Here is a 19667-nt window from a genome sequence, read left to right as displayed (position 1 = left end):
CCCAGAGGAGCAATTATGAAAAACACACAGTTTTTATATTTTACCAAACCCTTTGCTAAGCAATCAGGAAGTCTGTTCATGTGACGACATTTTGTATCATTTACAGTATATCCAGGTGTATTCGTTCCAAACTATCTCACAGTAATTTACCTGCACAATGTCCGTTTTCTTTCACAGAGAAGCCCTGGCCACACTATTTAAACAGATAAATGAAATACAAAATCAGGTAATGCTGCTCTCACCTCCCCTGTTTCATGTAGTAAAGGGATTATATTGCAAGCTTTATATGGATTAGATGGGCACCGTTGTGATGCACGTCACTCTGCATCTTCCATTCAAACGCAATCTTAAATGGTAGACGCCATTTTGTTTTAATCACCTTTTACAAAGGTGGGGCATGGTGGTTAAACTAAAGCATAAACATTATTATCATCTGAACTGCCTTCAGGTAAAACGGGTCACTTGTCAAGTAAATCAGGCGTGGCCAACTCCAGTCTTCAAGGGTAACCAAAAAGCCAGATTTTAAGGATATCCCTGCTTCAGCACAGGTTTTTCTACCTGTGCTGAAGCAGGGATATCCCTAATACCTGACCTGTTGGTGGCCCTTGAGGACTGGAGTTGGCTACCCCTGAAGTAAACCATTAAAGTCAGCAATCTACCCTAACTAACCTCTCTCTTTTTTTTTTTTTTTTTTACAGGATTGGAAAAAGGGGATGGAACGGCACAATTTTCAGCTTTGGGGACCTCCCTGGTTTATGAGATACTGGTGAAGTAAAATACACTACTACTTGGTTTTTAAAGGTGATTTAAATGGTCGTCCAATAGGAAGGCACAACTGATGATGTTCCAGCTTCCTATTGGCCCAATATTTGGTGGTCATTTTGTTTCCCCTGGGGGGAGGTATAAACCCGGTAAACTTCCCTGGTAAATATCTCGAGAACGGGGGAGTCACAGGAGATGACCATAATGGAGTTTGGATGAAGGGGGTGGGGGAGAGGGGGGTGATTGTCAAATCTGTCAAACAAATGGTGGTTAAAATAAACAGCAGGAGGAACTGCTCCTTTAAGGGTCATCACAAGCAAGAAAGGAGCTAAATGAAGAGCTTTTCATAGCATTTGTAAAATTGTGTTCAAACAATGTACACTTAGTATAGATAAGGTGATGGAATGTGTTAACATAAAAAGAAGGGGGGAAAGGGTGGTCCAAAACAGAAATCTTTTTATTACCTGCCGGCCTTAAATAAAATACCCATGTCTATATGATGCTGATTAGAACAATACATACAGTACTGTGTTTGTAAGAGGGGACATTCAAAATGCCAATCATCATATTTTTGGAGTCTGCCTTTAAAGTACCAATTCTAGATACACTGTACGACAATGAAATATTTAAATATTCACTTTCTATTTATCCAACTATTCTAAGGACCTCCTGGAGAGCATCATATCAGAATTTTCAGCATATGTTTGCATTAAAATATGGTCTATAACAGGGGGGCCAACTTCAGTCCTCATGGGCCACGTATTAGGGATATCCCTGCTTCAGCACAAGTGGCTCAATCAGTGGCTCAGTAAAGGACCGCGCCACTGATTGAGCCACCTGTGCTGAAGCAGGAATATCCTGAAAACCTGACGTGTTGGTGCCCCTTGAGGAATGAAGTTGGATACCCCTGGTCTAGCATAATAACAAAATATGTTCAGTTTTCATATTAGAACGAGAGTTGTTGTCAAAGACAAAATGCCTAGTGCGACACCGCCACCAAGCAAAATCCCCCCACCTCAATATCTGTAGGTTTTGTGGCGCTCTCTTCTTCAAGGGGGTAAGGGATTACCAACACGGAGTTCATTTCAACGTGGGCAATGCCACGGCTGAAAATGTGACCGTCCGGCCAGGTTACCTCCAAGCTTGTCGGTTCGTCCTTTCCTAGAGGAAGGAATAGTGGAGAAGGAAATGAACACAAGATGTTATTTCTGAAAGTGATGGCAGCACAGATTATCAGCGCACACAATCTTACTCTGCGAGCCCCGTAGTTATTGCCTGAAACACGGCTGCGGGTAGAAAAACAGCTATTCATGTTTTATGACTTATTTAAAAAATAGTCATCATAGTGGATTTTATTGCAGTGCTGAATCCAAGAACCGGTGCACAATTATTTTCCAATATGCTGTAATACTGTGTTATTCTTTGAGTTTTTATGGATTTGCGGTGGGGGCCATCAATTGAGTTTCTTGGTTTTGCTGCGGTTTTATTGCTCTCTCTTGCGCTGCCGTTCCAAGCCAATAAGCAGATGAGAAAATTCAGATAATTAGAAGAAAAAATATTCAGTGATGCTGGGGAAGTAGTGGCATACTTTGTGCCTTTATCTGAAGAGACTCATATTGGAAATGTCATGTCTACATGGCTGTCGCTTGAAAAAAAGATGCGATCACGTCAATGTAGGAACATCATTAACACTCTATTCCAGAAATATTTCAGCAAATTAAAATATCACTTGTGGGCACATTCACATCTCAGACAGGTCTGCAACCCCGCCTTTCCCCATTATCTCTTAGCACATAATGTTCCCACTGCAGCCAGGGATTCTGGGAAATGATATGCAAATCAGCACACACTGTCACCGTTTACTTCTTATCCATCTGACCACTATAAGCGTATGCCTGCCGTATTACACAGCATTTTAGCACAGCCTGGGTTAAAGAAGTGCATACATAGCCAGTAACCCTACTCACAGACAGCTGTTTTAACCTCCTGGGCCTCTTCTGTGTGAGGCTGGTTTTACAATGTGAAGAAATATTTCAGTAAACTCTGAAAACATTTATAAATGAGACTACAAGAAATACCAGTTTTTCATATGTATTGTAAAACAGAAATGTTGTTTACTTAATATAGTTGAGATCTAGTGACTGTATTAAAGTGCAATATAGTGACACGTTCTGTCAGAAAGCTGCATGGACAGTTAGTTCTCTTACCTGCCAGACAATTACATTTTCTCATTTAAAGTGCCCCGATTTCAGCACCCTCTCAAAATGGGGCAATTTGATTGATTTATTTTTTTAATATGTTATCAGGAAAAACTACATTCAGCGTTACCTCTCGTTTTCAAGTGTGTCCTGGGCCCAAAATAATATGTTGACAACATTACAAGTTGTAGTTACAGTTCTGTTTAAAGTAGGAAATAGACAAAGTCTTAACAGAACATACACAGGAGGTGGTTTTCAGAGACTCCGGTAAATTGTTCCAGATGTGCGTGTTCAGTAAGAATAGGAAGAGGGACCAGATTCTTTATTGAATCTTGGAACTATAAGCAAGTTTCTGGAGGCGGATCTAAGGAGATAAGTGCTGTGTGCAGTGGGGATGAGAAGCCTGCTCAGATAATTGTGCAATTTGCCCGGAAGGTATTTGAAGGTAAGACAGGAAAGATGTATGTTGTGCCTGAGCTCTTGAGCACAGTCTGAAATTCATGAGCACAGTGAGGAAGGGGAGAGGGCTCAGTTTTGGCTCCAGGATTATGGCGCCGGCAATTCTTTCTTTTCTCCAGGATTATGTTAACAATTGGGTTTTGATATTAATTAAATAGCCCACTCTTTGTTTTACTTTATTCTTTAAATTAGTTTACAGGCAATACAAGCAGCTTAAACAAAAATACAAAAAATACTTTTTTTAAATATATGCAGCCTTTGATGACCTACATTGAAAACTAATTACCTAAGCTGCCGTTCGATTGGTTATCCGTAATCAATCAGCAAAATCCTGTTTCCCGGGGTTCACTAAATGGCTGCCTTTCCGTTTCAACTCAATCCTTCAGTCAGTGTTACTCAGCAGCTACAATGTATTCTTATATTACTAAGGTAACATTAGGTAATGTTACCGTTTGCAGCTCAAACTGCTGGGAACATTGGCAACAAATTATCACGGACAGGAAAGGTGTTGCAAAGATCTTGCACTGCCGGGGAGGTGGGCTAAAACTTGCTATAGAAATCAAAGAATGCTCAGTATATATAAACTCATTAAAAATGGCATTAAGAGTTGAATTTTAAAATAGAAAATGGTAGTATTAGTTAATACTACAGAACTGATTTATTATTAAAAAAAACAAAAAAACATGTAGGATATTGCTGGGATTGCTCCTTTAAACCTAAGTGTATGATTATGGAACCTAAAAACGTACACTGCCAAAACTTCCTTTTGCAAAAAGGAAAAAAATAAATTAACAAACAGTAAAAGTATGTCTGACTTAAATAAGATTTAGGGAAAAGCACTACTACCCAAAGTAACTGCTAACAACTAAACCCCATGGATGAGGAGGTGATCCCCAGGCGTATAAACAGACTAATCACACGGGGGGGGGGGGGGGAGGGTCAGTTCCTGAAAGACAGGAGTTGCTGAGACTCCACAAAGTGGGGGCACTCAGAGATGTATGCAAAAGGTGTAACACATTTATTGAAAAAGACAATGATGCAGACACATAATAATTAAAAAAAAAAAAACATATAACTAATCACTGAGCCTATGAATATCTAAATGGTGCAGATAAATGCTGCATAAATCCTAGCATGTCCTGTAGGACTGAATGTAAGTACAAGTAAATAATCCTCAAACTAATAATATCAAACACAATATTATATATAACAGGGACCCATTAGACCAGTAACACAATGTCCTCTGAAAAAATGGATGCCTGTCCGTCTGCCAACAAAAAACTCAGTCCAACCCAGTACAGAGGAGACAGTAACTACACTCTAAATACTAATGAGACTGTGTAAAGCAGGGGTGCGCAAAGCTTTTGAGCTGCACCCTTCTGTGTGTCAGCTCCAGCGCTCCCCCTCTCCTGTGACCCTGCATCAAATGACGCCACAAATCACGTGACGTCACGTGACCCCACCGCGTTATTTGACGCGCGTTTCCATGACGACGCGTCACGTCACATGACCCTGCGGTCAGGTATTTACATTTTTAATTGCCTATCTGCTTTTTTCACCTGCCTCCCGTGTGCTCCGGTGTATCACTGATGGGAAATTGCCCGAAAGTTACTGGCTTCCGTAATTATCACTCATGTATGCTGCACTAGCTGATCGTTCAGTATACCGCTGACAGTGGACTGGAGCAAACCCCCGTGTAGTACCAGAAGTGCCGGAGACGGTCTGTATACAGCTCATATGTGGTTGTGGCTTTTTGCCTATCAACAGGAATATCTCGGCAGATCTACCTATCTCTCTCTCTCTCTCTCTCTCTCTCTCTCTCTCTCTCTCTCTCTCTCTCTCTCTCTCTCTCTCTCTCTCTCTCTCTCTCTCTCTCTCTCTCTCTCTCTCTCTCTCTCTCTCTCTCTCTCTCTATATATATATATATATATAAAATGCTTAGCACACATGCTTGTATTAGGAATCTCCATTCAGCAATTACATTATGTTATTTTGTGTTTTTGTCTTTAATTATGAGATCATGCTACTGTGGGAACTATGAGATACAGTACTTTCTTTCCCCATACCATTATAATGTTTTTTGGCTTTGTTCCATCAGGGTTTATTCCATGCTTTACACAGTCTCATTAGTATTTAGCGTGTAGTTACGGTCTCCTCTGTACTGGGTTGGACTGAGTTTTTTGTTGGCAGACAGACAGGCATCCATTTTTTCAGAGGACATTGTGTTACCCCTCCTGGTCTAATGGGTCCCTGTTATATATAATATTGTGTTATTGTGTTTTATATTATTAGTTTGAGGATTATTTACTTCTACTTGCATTCAGTCCTACAGGACATGTTACGATTTACGCAGCATTTATCTGCACCATTTAGATATTCATAGGCTGCTCAGTGATTAGTTATATGTTTTTTTATTATTTTTTATTATGTGTCTTCACCGTTGTCTTTTTCAATAAATTTGTTATACCTTTTGCATACATCTGAGTTCCCCCACTTTGTAGAGTCTCCGCAACTCCTGTCTTTCAGGAACTGCACCCCCCACCCCTCTGTGATTAAATAAGATTGAGTCCATTAAACTCAATCATTGGGTTCAGGTTCTCTATTTAATAGTCTGTTGCCTGCAGTTAATGTTAAGAGAATAGTTCCAGTCACCGGTCTTTACATACAGGACTGCATTTTTCTAGTTTGATACATTTGGTGCAAACCTTTTGTATTGTATTGTATTGTATGTCTTTATTTATATAGCGCCATTAGTGTACATAGCGCTTCACAGTAGTAATACATGTGGTAATCAAATAAATAACAGATAATATAAATAACAGATCATGGGAATAAGTGCTTTAGACATAAAAGTAACATTTCGGAAGAGGAGTCCCTGCCCCGAGGAGCTTACAGTCTATTTGGTAGGTAGGGAGAATGTACAGAGACAGTAGGAGGGAGTTCTGGTAAGTGCGTCTGCAGGGGGCCAAGCATTATGTATCGTGTTTAGAATATCCACAGTGCTATTCATATGCTTCATTAAGCAAGTGTGTCTTAAGGTGGGTCTTAAAGGTGGATAGAGAGGGTGCTAGTCGGGTACTGAGGGGAAGGGCATTCCAGAGGTGTGGGGCAGTCAGTGAAAAAGGTTTAAGGCGGGAGAGGGCTTTAGATACAAAGGGGGTAGAAAGAAGACATCCTTGAGAAGAACGCAAGAGTCGGGATGGTGCATACCGAGAAATTAGGGATGAGATGTAAGGAGGGGCAGAAGAATGCAAAGCTTTAAAAGTGAGGAGAAGAATGGAGTGTGAGATGCGGGATTTGATCGGAAGCCAGGAGAGGGATTTCATGAGGGGAGATGCTGAGACAGATCTAGGAAAGAGTAGAGTGATTCTGGCAGCAGCATTTAGGATAGATTGTAGGGGAGACAGGTGAGAGGCAGGAAGGCCGGACAGCAGGAGGTTACAGTAATCAAGACGGGAGAGAATGAGGGCCTGAGTCAGAGTTTTAGCAGTCGAACAACAGAGGAAAGGGCGTATCTTAGTTAAGCGACAAGTTTTAGAAATGTTTTGAATGTGAGGGGCGAATGTGAGAGAGGAGTCGAATGTGACCCCTAGGCAGCGTGCTTGGGCTACTGGGTGAATGATTGTAGTTCCAACAGTAATGTGGAAGGAGGTAGTAGGGCCAGGTTTGGGAGGAAGTATGAGGAGCTCTGTTTTAGCCATGTTGAGTTTAAGGCGTCGGAGGGCCATCCAGGATGATATAGCAGAGAGACATTCAGAAACTTTGGTTTGTACAGCAGGTGTAAGGTCAGGTGTTGAAAAGTATATTTGTGTGTCATCAGCATAGAGGTGATAATTAAACCCAAAAGATATTATTAGGTCACCTAGAGAGAGTGTGTACAGAGAAAAGAGAAGAGGTCCCAGGACAGAGCCCTGGGGTACCCCAACACAGAGAGATCAATAGAGGAGGAGGAGGTGTTAGCAGAAGAGACACTAAAATTACGATGGGAGAGGTAGGATGAGATCCAGGATAGAGCTTTGTTCCGAATACCTAGAGTATGGAGAATGTGGAGGAGAAGAGGGTGGTCCACGGTGTCAAATGCTGCAGAGAGGTCGAGTAATATGAGCAGAGTGTAATGACCTCTGCCTTTGGCAGCATGGAGGTCGTGTTATTTTAGTGAGGGCTGTTTCGGTGGAGTGAGCAGTGCGGAAGCCAGATTGTAGAGGGTCTAGGAGAGAATAGGTGTTGAGAAAATGGAGCAAGCGAGAGAATACAAGACGGTAATGCATATATATATATATATCACGACTATTAAGGTTATGGTGGGTAAAAAAAGTGACTAAAACCCTCCACAGTAAAGCATAAAGCAACTGTAAATATTCCTGTATATTCATTTGCATGTCTTAGACAGGTCTGCAACCCTGTCTTTCACCATTATCACCCAGCGCATAGCACTTCCACTGCAGCAAGGGATTCTGGGAAATGACATGCAAATGAGCACACAGTGCCACCTTTTATCTCAAGCTCACATTACATGAGCAACCCTATTTATAGATAGTTGAAGCACGGTGCTACAGAGCCACTGTTGCAGGAAGCACCTCATTTTGTATATATACATATATAATCGATATTGTTCTCGACAACCTCGATTTACTTTGTATACTTTTTGCAATTTTGAATATTGCATTACTTCTGTCTTATTAAGTTGACATTAAAAAAAAATGATCTTAAGGTTAAAAATGCCCATAAGAACACTCTTTAATATGAGACCATTTGGTAACTCTTTCACACGGTACCACAAATATTAAAAACTAATTGTGGCCCGTATTTACCACGCAGTGCTGTCGTGCAAGGCACCCTCTGGCCCACTCAAGCCCATTCCAGTGCCGGAAAGTGCCTTATGAAATAGCACCGCTCAGCTAATATGGCACTGCATCCCCTCTACCTCCTTTGTCCTCTTAGATTTTTTTTTCCTTCTTGACCAATTCATTGAGTCATGGAAAATAAAGCACTAGCGTAGCCTGTGCCTTGTGAAATCCCCTGCTTCTCCGACTCCCAATTACAGAAAATTCATCCCTGCTAATGAAACAAGCAGAAAGGAATGAGATGAAAGACAGAGAGCAGAACAAGCTTACAGGCTGCCAAGACCATCAAAGCTTATTTTTTTGTTTTAATTCCTAAAATAACAAACCTTTTAGCTTAGCCAGACTTTTTAACTCCTTAGTGACGCCAACAATTACTTTATACCAGCTCTTTCTCATCTTATTACCAGTCAATATGGTGAACTGGAAGATGAAATGTTGAACAGGAAATCAGCCACATATTTTAGACACACATTAACCTCTTGGCTACATCATTGTCTCTTGGGAGCAATTCTGAGGCAGAAGTACAAGTACCAAAGAACAGAAATCCAATTAAAGGCAATAGGATTTTTTTTAAATCGGATCAGTTTCTTTGAGACAGGACCAAACAAGTTCTACACCAAACAAATACTAATACATATAGATTACACAGATATATATTGTGCCATAATAGCATTGCGTTTAGTTACAGTATCTCAGATAATTGCATAGACAAAGTAGGGATCTTCTATACATTGTAGCAAGGACAAAGAACACTTATGAGCACGTCAACATCTCAGACAGGTCTCCAATCTGCCATACACCATAATCACACAGTATATAGTGCTTACACTGCAGCCAGGGATTCTGGGTAATGACATACAATCAAAGTGTTTTGCTTCCATTTCCCTGCCATCTGCCGTAGCTTGCGATTTGGGGAGTGTCTGTAGGAGGAGCTGGGGAGAAGTTACATAGGGCACAGATTGTAATGAGGTGTATTGCATTCTACGTCTCTATGCGCCCTTTTATTTGCCCCAGAAAATCTGCCATATCTGAAGGGGTGCAAGTGTAAAATTCTGCATCAGATGTAAGAAACTGTTCTTACATATACCACAACTCTGCTCCAAACAAATAGAGCAGTGTGCCAACGTATTTTCTCTACGGTGAAACATAAACCCAATAAGCTTTAGGGAATCCATGGTGAAGTGGATAAAAAACTAAAAGTTAGTGTTCATGTGGTACTGTATGTATTACCCAGAATCCCTCGCTGCAGTGGAAGCACTGTATACTGTGTGATAAGACAGGTTTGGTGACCCGTTAGACATGTGAATATGCTCATACATGTTTTTTTGTTGTTTCTGTGTATGGTGGAGGGTTTGTGTCACATTTTCTTTCACCATAACGTATTTGTGTCTCTACATTATAAAGACTTTCCCCAAGAATATGAGGGAAGGCAAACACTGTACTCAGCCTTCACTCACAATGTGAATACCTGCGATCTTAAGAAGTAGAGTATGTGTTGATTACATATAACTAGGATTTAACACGGAATTATTCTCATTCAACAATGTAGGTAATGTTACATTTATACCAATAATTATAAAGTAGAAGCTATAACAACAACTCTGAATTCTGTCATAAATAAGGGTTACTGTAGCCTAAAAGAAATTATATTCTAAAAAGGTACAGACAAAATCTTTTCATTACTATAATAATCCCATAACCGGATAAAAGAAGAAACTACTATCGACTTTTATTGATACTTAATTACCTCGGTGATTCACTCGTGTATCCAGTCTTAGCCATAACAGAAATAACACAATTCAGCATACTGTATTCAGAGGAGCTTAGGGTTTAAAATTCTAGTCGAACTGCAGACGAGCATCTAGCTTTGACTTGTAGCATTTCACCCAAATGCTGTTTTATGTATTGAGTGACAAAAAGGAATCTACCTACCCAGCCCAAAATGAGCCACAGGTTCCATCTGACAGAGATACCCCGATCCGCCATCAATAATTCTCAAGTGCGCTCCACTCTTCTTGGTGTACAGTACTACTTTTGCACCGCGGGCAAAGGCACCAAACTTGGTACGGGGTATTACTCGAAGCCAGTTATTTTTCAAACCCTGAGGAAGAAGAATGTACAATTAGACTGGTGGACAGCAGAGGAATCAGCCAGGAGCATTACTGGAAGTTTAACAGACATCAAAACAGCTTTTACGCTCAACGACCACAATGTGCTCCTGGTTAAAGTTCCCAAATAAGAAACCTTTTCACAAAGAGGAAATCCAGCAAAAATAAAGTCTCTTCTTCTGCCTGAGCAAACTGCTCCTCGTTCAGGGTTTTGGTAAACATTCATAAAGGAACGGATTATGGTAATGCTGGAACAACAGGCACTGCGTGTTAAAAGTAAAGGAAACCTTCAAATGGACCATTTTAGCTTGTGTATTATTTTTATTACAATTAATGCACAAAGCAGATATAATCTCATGTCAACCGTTTATTACAGGTTATATAGTTTAGAAATCCATTCACATTAGTTCAAGCCCTTACGGGTAGTTACTGTATGTAAGTTGTACTTGTGTGCAACCGTTCTTCATTTTACCAGCAAATGAGTTTTACGGGGCCTTTTATTGGGGGCAAAAAAAGGAATCTGACCTGGTTTCCTTTGAACACAGATATAGGCTGGGCCATCGATTCTCCATGAGACAATATTAAATCTAACATGCCATCGCCATCGAAGTCGGTCACGGCTCCACCTACAGAAAATAAGCACTGGAATTAGAGCGACTCCTTGACTTAAAGCAGCAATCTGCGGCCTTGTCTATTTTTTAACCCTTTATTTATTTATTCTACTGCGTGGGAACCAGACAGTCCTCTATAGCTGAACCACTTAGTTTTCACCTCTGAGAGCCCACTGGTCACCCAGATATTTAGTGGTGAGGTTACGGGATTTTAATTTCTCCCCACGGGGAAACAAAATGGATGTTAAATCTTGGGCCAACAAGAAGCCGCAACATCATTGGTTGTGGCTTTCTATTGGATGGTCGTTTAAATCCCCTTTAAAAACCAGGAAGTAATACAAGTAAATTAATCAGTGGTTCAGCTCTGGAGGACTTGCAGTTCCAATCCTGTAAACCAGAGGTGGACAACTCCAGTCCTCAAGAGCCACCAACAGGTCAGGTTTTCAGGATATCCCAGCTTCAGCACAGGTGACTCCAATCAGTGGCTCAGTCAGAGTCAAGTTTTTGACTGAGCCACTGATTGAGCCACTTGTGCTGAAGCTGAGATATCCTGAAAACCTGACCTGTTGGCCACTCCTGCTGTAAATAAAGGACGTGTTAACTACCTGTAGGCTGGATTTCTCCTTTAACTTTAGTCAGGACCAGCACCTAGAGTACTCTCAAATGTTTACTCTCCTTCCGCTTCAGTAAAACCATTTTGGTGAATCTTGTTTTGCAGATACAGTAGCACTTTTATTAAACATGATGGATGTACAGTCGTTTTCAAATGAGCACTGGAGACCTTACAAGATCATTCTTCAGATATCATTGTCAGAATTATTAATATATTCTCTCTTTTAGCAATCAGTGTGGAATGAACTTTCTAGTGTATCCATTACAAGGTCTCTCTAGCTGCAAATGGTTCTATTTTTCCTTAGGACCAATATATCTACTCTGACTCCAGACTAGTAAATCTTGGTGATGTGATCAACAACATTCCTTCATGGAACATGCTGCTTTAAAAAACGGCAAAATATTACCAAGACTCACATTATTGGCATGGTTACATTTCTGTAGTGGCCAAAATAACTCAGGCTTTTAATTCCACTGTTTTGTGCAACTCATGATTAGTGCAAAGTATGGTATCGCCCAATGGTACATTGTGGATAATTTTTCCCATGCATGAGATGAAAAACAATGGGGTGGGGGAGTTACAAAGGTCTACTACCCCAAGTTTCACATGGGACTGTTGCATTGTATGGTTCAGCCATAGTTCATCATGTATTCTCTATGCAAATACGACTCTATTTAGTATGGGAGGGAGTAACATGTTATGTCTAAAAGCATTGTAGAATAGGGGGCATGGAGCCTCAATTAATCTGCAATGCAATTTAAAAGCTAGGCTGAAACACCATGATCTGAAACACTTTTCATTCTCTCTTAAGTAAATATCACAGTATTTCAATCTTCCTTATAGCTATTTGTTGAATCACTTGTTCACCTCTCGACATTTGGGAATTTACTATACAGTGAACAAAGCTCTAGTGCCATCCCCAGGAATAACAGCAAAACTACACTAGAAATATTAGTCATTTATTCAAACCCACAGGGTTATACAGTAGGTATCAAGATGACACCTGCAGCTCCATTAAGTGGAACAAAATGCATGGGCAGTTTTAAATATGGTTTAATACACCTGAATTAGAATGAAATAAACTACTCTATGACTTTAAAAAAATCTTACAACATTTCAGAATGTCACATATGTTTATGATCAGTAAGGCTCATAATAAGAAAAGGATAACATGCTAACCCGTTCCCCGCCCCTCAGGCTCAGATGCATCTCCTGGATTGAGCTCTTCCATGAATGGGTCAGCGTGCTCCCTGCGACCAACCCTACCAGGAAAAGAGATACAGAAGACACGCTGACACACAACATTCCAGAAAGATAACATGTATCTCTTATTACATTATCCTCATTTACACTCCTCTGTTGATTTCTATGCGGAGCCATGATTACAGGGTATAGAAATGACGAGGACACTATCCATTCTCCCTTGGTTATAGTGACAAAATACACAAATATTATTGTCAATTTGTAAATGGGAACCATGCATCAACACTCCGATTTGCCTTCTGATTCTCATGGAACATTACTGCACGCACTTCTGTATGTTGTTCATTGTAAGGTTCCCCTTGTTCGGAACTAGGCGCCTAAACCCAGACATTTCAGCCACTATTAGAAAACTTGTTAATTTGTGTATGTATTTTATTGACTTATTTGACAGCTTTACGATCAGCTGCGTTCGTGAAAAGATGATAGGAGCTACGGCTGCAACAGTGATTGAAAACAGGCAATTATACCAGCCATTATGTGCCGAACATTTCTATCTTATGAGCCGCATTACATTCTTTAATGTGCCAGTGTGGAATGAAGATAGGGAGAGCCATTATTCTGTGTTACAATAAAACTGTTCATCAAGCAACTGACAATTACAGATCATAGCAACATGGTAACCCGTGGGTTTTTTTTTTTTTTTGTCTGTCCATCCAATTAAGAAGTCCCTAATATTCCTATCCTGATCCTTGTATTATGTCATGGAGGAAGTTACTACGGTTTCGATTTAATAATTTTCAACTCATTAAAATAAAATTCTCACAGGAAGTAGTGTTTTAAGTAACAGTAAGTCACATGGAGCCCACACAAATACACTGACCCCTCACAGAAGGTAGAGGTTGTGCAAGGGAATGTCATTTTTATTAAAGGAGGGGAAACTGATAACACACTTTATGAATTTCCTGCGATGGGTAAAGGTCAACTTTAATTATTGATTTAACGCTACAAAACATTTTCATTTTCCAAGTGCTCCACATCGACCTCTCTTGGGAGTAAGTGTCATTTTAAATCAGCAGCTACTGATTGTTCAGATTCTGATCGAGATCCATCTTGTATGCCCCTACTACCGATGCACAGCTAGTTGGCTGGGAGGAAAGCAGCTGAAGGTTACAGCAGTGACACTAGCTGTTAAATTATAACCATGACTATCGCACAAGATTAGAAGCCAAACTTCATGCATTTGTTTGTGTGCACAGTGTGCAGGGATGAGCTGTAGAAAGACAGACAAATTAGGTCTCTGAACTGCAGAACTGGAACAGACATTTAATGAGGGAAGATGTCAGAAATAAGTAATAATTAAACATGACACCGAAACATAATAAGACATACGATGGATGACAAGGAGTCAGGAGAAATCACTGCCAGCAAACGAAATAAACACTCATGTACAGCAGGGGTGAAACATTGCAGGAACTCGTATAAATTCACTTCCAGTACTTATTTTAAACAATGTTCTTTTAGTACTGTTTTTGTAATCTGTGGGGGGAAAAAAACACATGCAGTGGAAGCACTGTAAACTAGGAGATAATGGGGAGTGGCAGGGATGCAGACCTGTCTGCTCATAAGTGATATGTTTATATACCGAAACAAAGCATTCTATGGCAGTGTTGTGCATCACAGCCCCAAGCAGGTGTGTCTTGAAAAGTTACAGGGTAAGAAAATATTTGGAAGGTTACACAAAAATGCACCTGTATTTTAAATGCAAGTTAGGGTGACCCCATGCAAAAAAGGTTGAACCTTTTTATATATATATATATTTCTCTTTAGAACATGGGGGGAGGGTCTTAGGAGCTTTTATTTGGGGCCATTTCTGACTAGGTATAATCCTTCCATGTAAAAGTTCCATCTTAGCATGATTTATACTTTGCTCCTCCCTTGCATATTCATCTCCTTTGTCATCATAATGACATCACAAACACACATGAATGGCTACAAAGGAAGCAGTCCGACTTTTACATTGATTAAGGTGGCCTGCTTCATCCAATTCTCTAGCACATCACCTCCCTCTTCATCCAATGGCTTCTAGCACTTCCGTCTTGCTCTAATTCAGGGGTGGCCAACTTCAGTCCTCAAGGGCCACCAACAGGTCAGGTTTTAAGTAGAGATGGTCACATTTTGGGGGGGAATTGGATCCGCTGCAGATCGTCCGGTTCCTTTGCTCCGCAGGTTTGAGGATCAGTCTCAGATTTTTTATTTTTGTTACACCGACAATTCATCCGCTGATTGGATTCTTAAAATCCGTCAGAAAATTGCGAAATCCGCGGTTGGATTGCTAAAATACCCCAGTGGATTGTATCACGTGGCGGTTTTGGATTAATCCGGGGGGGTGGGGGGTTAAAACTAACAATCCATCGGCGAATTTCACACTTCGGACCGGATTTTGAATGGGAAAATCTAGGAAATGGATTTAGACTGGTTCGTCCAACTCTAGTTTTAAGGATATCCCTGCTTCAGCACAGGTGGCTCAATCAGTTCCTCGGTTAATGACTGAGCCACCTGTGCTAAAGCAGGGATATCCTTAAAACCTGACATATTGGTGGCTCTGGAGGACTGGATTTGACCATTCCTGCGCTAGTTTTTCCCCTCCCTAGAATTGATTAAATGAACATTTTAAACCCACTGCACTTGCAAATAATTATGTTTGTGTTCCCTACTGCCTTATCTTTACCCATTTGCTTTCTATATCCTTTCCCTTTACTATGAATACTTAAATAACCCATTTAAATAATACTGTAATTTTAACAAGGCAACTGTACGAGTTCATTTCAAATGTTGTATTCAGCGAATGTCTCAATATTAGATTAATTAAGTAGTATGGCCAAAATATAACTGAGAAGGTCTTACAGATGGTCATTAAATAACGAACATAGCAAACATCTCCTTAGAAACGGCATGCAGTACCTTATAGGATGGATGCATTTAATGAACCATAGGGACATTCTGTTCTTGTGGTCAAGCGCAGCAAATTAATTCCACATATCAGGTTTATTATTACACTTAGTTCATGCTCCCCATAACTTTAGGTAAAGGCAGACAACTTGAATAGAATATATACTTTCGAAGAAATGTAAAGTGTTTGTTAACTATAATAGATTTTTAAAAAAAAGCATTATTTCGCTTCAAGCTTTTGAGATGGCCCTGGTATTCTTGAGGAATGACAGAAGGGGATAGCAATGAAAAGCGTGCAGATAACAGACACTGGTTGGGGAATGTAGATATCATTTCTAAGCAGTCACTTCACTTGCTCTTGACAAATTGTATTTTTTTATTGACTAATTTTATAATCATGAATTATAAATTAGGGCTCTCTCAGCAAAAACACACCAAGCATGTGACATTTCCAGAGAGAGAATAGCGATTAGTATTCCTGTCAAATTCCTTCATGCCAATCAAATATGTAAGTGACCGTTTGGCTAAAATAGAGTAAAAAGAGCATTTCAGAAATCACTTGAGGGTGCAAACTGTTGCCCCCCCCCCCCCATATACAAAGTCAAAATAGGTTTGCCTTCAGAATAATGCAAATGTATCATTCAGTACTCACCAAAACATGCTATTAAAAGAGCAACTTAAGCAGGCGGTTTTTTGTGTGCAAATCTTTAAAAAAAATTCCAACATAGGATTGAAGTATATCTGGGTTGATCCAAAAAGAGGTAGATACAACCTGTTAGACCATTGTTAGTCTACTCACTGTACTCCGCACATTGAGTGTTCTACTGTTAGGGAACCTTTCTGATCCTCTTTTTGGATCAACCCAGATATACTAGTTATATATCCCTCTGAGCACCTTTGGTTATACTATATGATTATATATTACATATATGGATGAGCGTTTTTTTCCCCCTTTATAGAACATATGATTGAAGCAGGGTGTCTCCAGAGCTAAACACCATTAATTTCAGCTGCGGGGCCCCCCTGCTTCCAGAGATACTTACCTCCGTAAAGTTTAAAGCTATGTGGGCCAATAGGAAGCTGCACCGGATGATGTTACGCCTTCCTATTGGCCGGCAGGGCACGGGAGCGTCAAAAAGCGGCCATAATGTGAACCCTGCTAGCGGAGCAGCTACAGTACGAGCAACCCCTACGGAGGTAAGTATCTCCCCAGGCACCAAAAACATAGATTGTAAGCTCATCTGGGCAGGGACTGTGTCCGTAAAAAGCCTATTGGATGGTGCTTTCTGCACTATATATTGTAATTATCAAGGGCTTTGAGTCCCACTGGGAGAAAAGCCTATATGAAATTAAGTTGTTAAAAGTTGTTATTAATTAAGCACTTGAAAATAATATTACAGTTGTAAATTACTAATGTGACAGAGATAATCACAGTCATTTCAAACTTGTTTTAGAGAAATGTTAATCTGGAATATAACTTGTTACTCATTATTTGTTTCTTATATGCTAAAACACAATTCTGGACTGCCATTAGTGGGGGAATAATGATTGTTAATGAATCCTGAACTCTTTTTTTTTTTTATCGGGATACACTTTATTAATATAAAATAACAAAAATATGGTACCTTGAACAATATGTTTTGGTTAGTCTACTTTTGTACCCTAAAATAAATTTGGTATTTTTTTGCACAACCGTGAAGTGAACTTAAACTGTTAAAAAACAAACAAACAAAAAAAAAACGCAAAAATGGCTGTCATACTGTATACTGTACTTAGCTATGCGAAAAAAAGTCACTCAATTCTGATTGACCGTGCTCCAACATTTCTGAAGACTAATTCTGCTCAGTCTTGCCTAGTGACACCTTTTTATGAAAGCTATGAATTCAATTTTACCTTATTTTCTTTTCATTTATTGCACAAGATTCCCATCTGAGCTGCCATGGCAAGCAGGTATTAGTTCTTCCTCATTTCACACAAATGAACAGACTGAAAGAGACTTCATCTTAGCTGCACTAAACTTTTCATGGTTGAAAGTTGCAAGAGCTCTCAATTTTTAATTGTCTGACAAGAAGAGGTGACATTTATCTCAGACAGGGGTACGCTGCTCTTCCTCGGTCTACTGCAGGGGTGAGCAATCGCAGCCCTCAAGGGCCACCAACAGGTTAGGTTTTCAGGATATCCCTGCTTCAGCACAGGTGACTCAGTCTTTGACTGAGCCACTGTCTGAACCATCTGTGCTGATGCAGGGATATCCTGAAAACCTGACCTGTTGGTGGCCCTTGAGGACTGCGGTTGCTCACCCCTATCTAGGACAACTCACAGACCCTCCCTCACTATCTGGTGGAAAAGCAGAAATGCTTTGTACAGAACTGAAACAGCTTTGAAATAAGAAACCATTTATTCCTGAATATTTGCCTCAAAAATCATGTATTTGCACCAAAAATTTTTTTAAACAATGTATTATTTATCCTTACAGCTTTCATTTGTCATTCCAAATGTATGATACCTTTACAGGCAAATGAAGATATGGGGGGGGGGGGGGGGGACCTGTAGGAAGTGCTCTGCTCATACTTTCTAAGACATGAATACTATAGAAATACTGGAGGGTTTTCACTATAATTAGAAAAGTATCCCAACAGAAGCACTCTTGTGTATTAAAGTATCAAAAAGTTATTAATATTAACATCACATACAACATCAATAGATCTATTGATGTTGTTTGTGATGTTAATACATTTTTGATACTTTAATACACCAGAGTGATTCTGTCGGTATTCTGTTGGTATCTCTTTGCGTTTCCATATGTACATTGTCCCTAGGACCGTCAGCAGTTGTGCATTATATATATACATATATATATATATACATACAGTATACACGCACATATATATATACATATACACATACAGACACATTGTAAGTATAATTACTTCTCTATTTCGTAACACCAATCATCCACATTTCACATTTTAATTTCATTGTATCTTAAATAGCTTTTAAATGACATTATTACTGCTACAATTAACAGTGGAGTCAACCTGCTAATTAATTATTGACACTATCTTCCCCTAAACGTTGGTTTCTGCATGACAATTTTATCCCTAGCAATATGCAGGTGTAGAGTCAGTTATACACACTCGCAGCCTTGCGGATGACTGCAACGGTTATTTTTTTTTTTAAATGGAGTGGGCACGGATGTCCTCTTCAGGCAGAGTGGTTCTGGGAACACAAACCCGCTCTACATCTTCCCTCCGGTGCCGTGCCACAGGGAGACCTGAAATGAGTGCACCTGGGGCCATATTTGATAAGTAGTGCCACGCCGTAAGGCAATAAATGGTCCATTGAAGTCCCTACAGCTTAGCACCCTGTAATAAATATGGGGCCTAATGATATAGGCCTCTATGTTGAGCCATTCTGTCACAGTGGATTTATAGATGTATTTTAGCCCTTAAAAGAACTGCAGAGTCTTGTAAGCTCTTGCGATGCAGTGAGACGTCAAAGGTGGTTATGTATCTAACTATTCGACAACACAACAAGGAGAACAACATACAGGCATACCCCGCATTAAGGTACGCAATGGGACCGATGCATGTATGTAAAGCGAAAATGTACTTAAAGTGAAGCACTCCCTTTTTCCTACTGTACTTATCGATGCATGTACTGTACTGCAATCGTCATATACGTGCATAACTGATGTAAATAACACATGTGTAAAAGGCTCTATAGTCTCCCCGCTTGCGCACAGCTTCGGTACAGGTAGGGAGTCGGTATAGCTGTTCAGGACGTGCTGACATGCTGACAGGCGCATGCGTGAGCTGCCGTTTTCCTATTGAGCGATATGTAGTTACTCGCGTGTGTACTTAAAGTGAGTGTCATTAAACCGGGGTATGCCTGTACATTTAATAACGCATTACATTCCA

At 40.1% G+C, this 19667-nt stretch overlaps 1 protein-coding gene across 3 annotated transcripts in view; it reads right to left on the bottom strand.

Annotated features, from left to right (window-relative positions):
- The window catches only part of CRTAC1 (cartilage acidic protein 1), a 317696-nt gene that overhangs the window by 19334 nt on the left and 278695 nt on the right, over nt 1–19667 (bottom strand). For all 3 annotated transcript variants that reach the window (XM_075612348.1, XM_075612347.1, XM_075612349.1), the window contains exons 9-13: nt 12775–12857; nt 10897–10997; nt 10196–10364; nt 1778–1923; nt 151–193 (exon numbers count right to left, since the gene is read on the bottom strand). In XM_075612348.1, the coding sequence (XP_075468463.1) occupies nt 151–193; nt 1778–1923; nt 10196–10364; nt 10897–10997; nt 12775–12857 (542 nt within the window). The remainder of the gene's footprint in view (nt 1–150; nt 194–1777; nt 1924–10195; nt 10365–10896; nt 10998–12774; nt 12858–19667) is intronic.

Source organism: Ascaphus truei, chromosome 8, assembly GCF_040206685.1.
Source record: "Ascaphus truei isolate aAscTru1 chromosome 8, aAscTru1.hap1, whole genome shotgun sequence".
NCBI lineage: Eukaryota > Metazoa > Chordata > Amphibia > Anura > Ascaphidae > Ascaphus > Ascaphus truei.
This window is presented reverse-complemented; position numbering and strand designations above follow the sequence as displayed.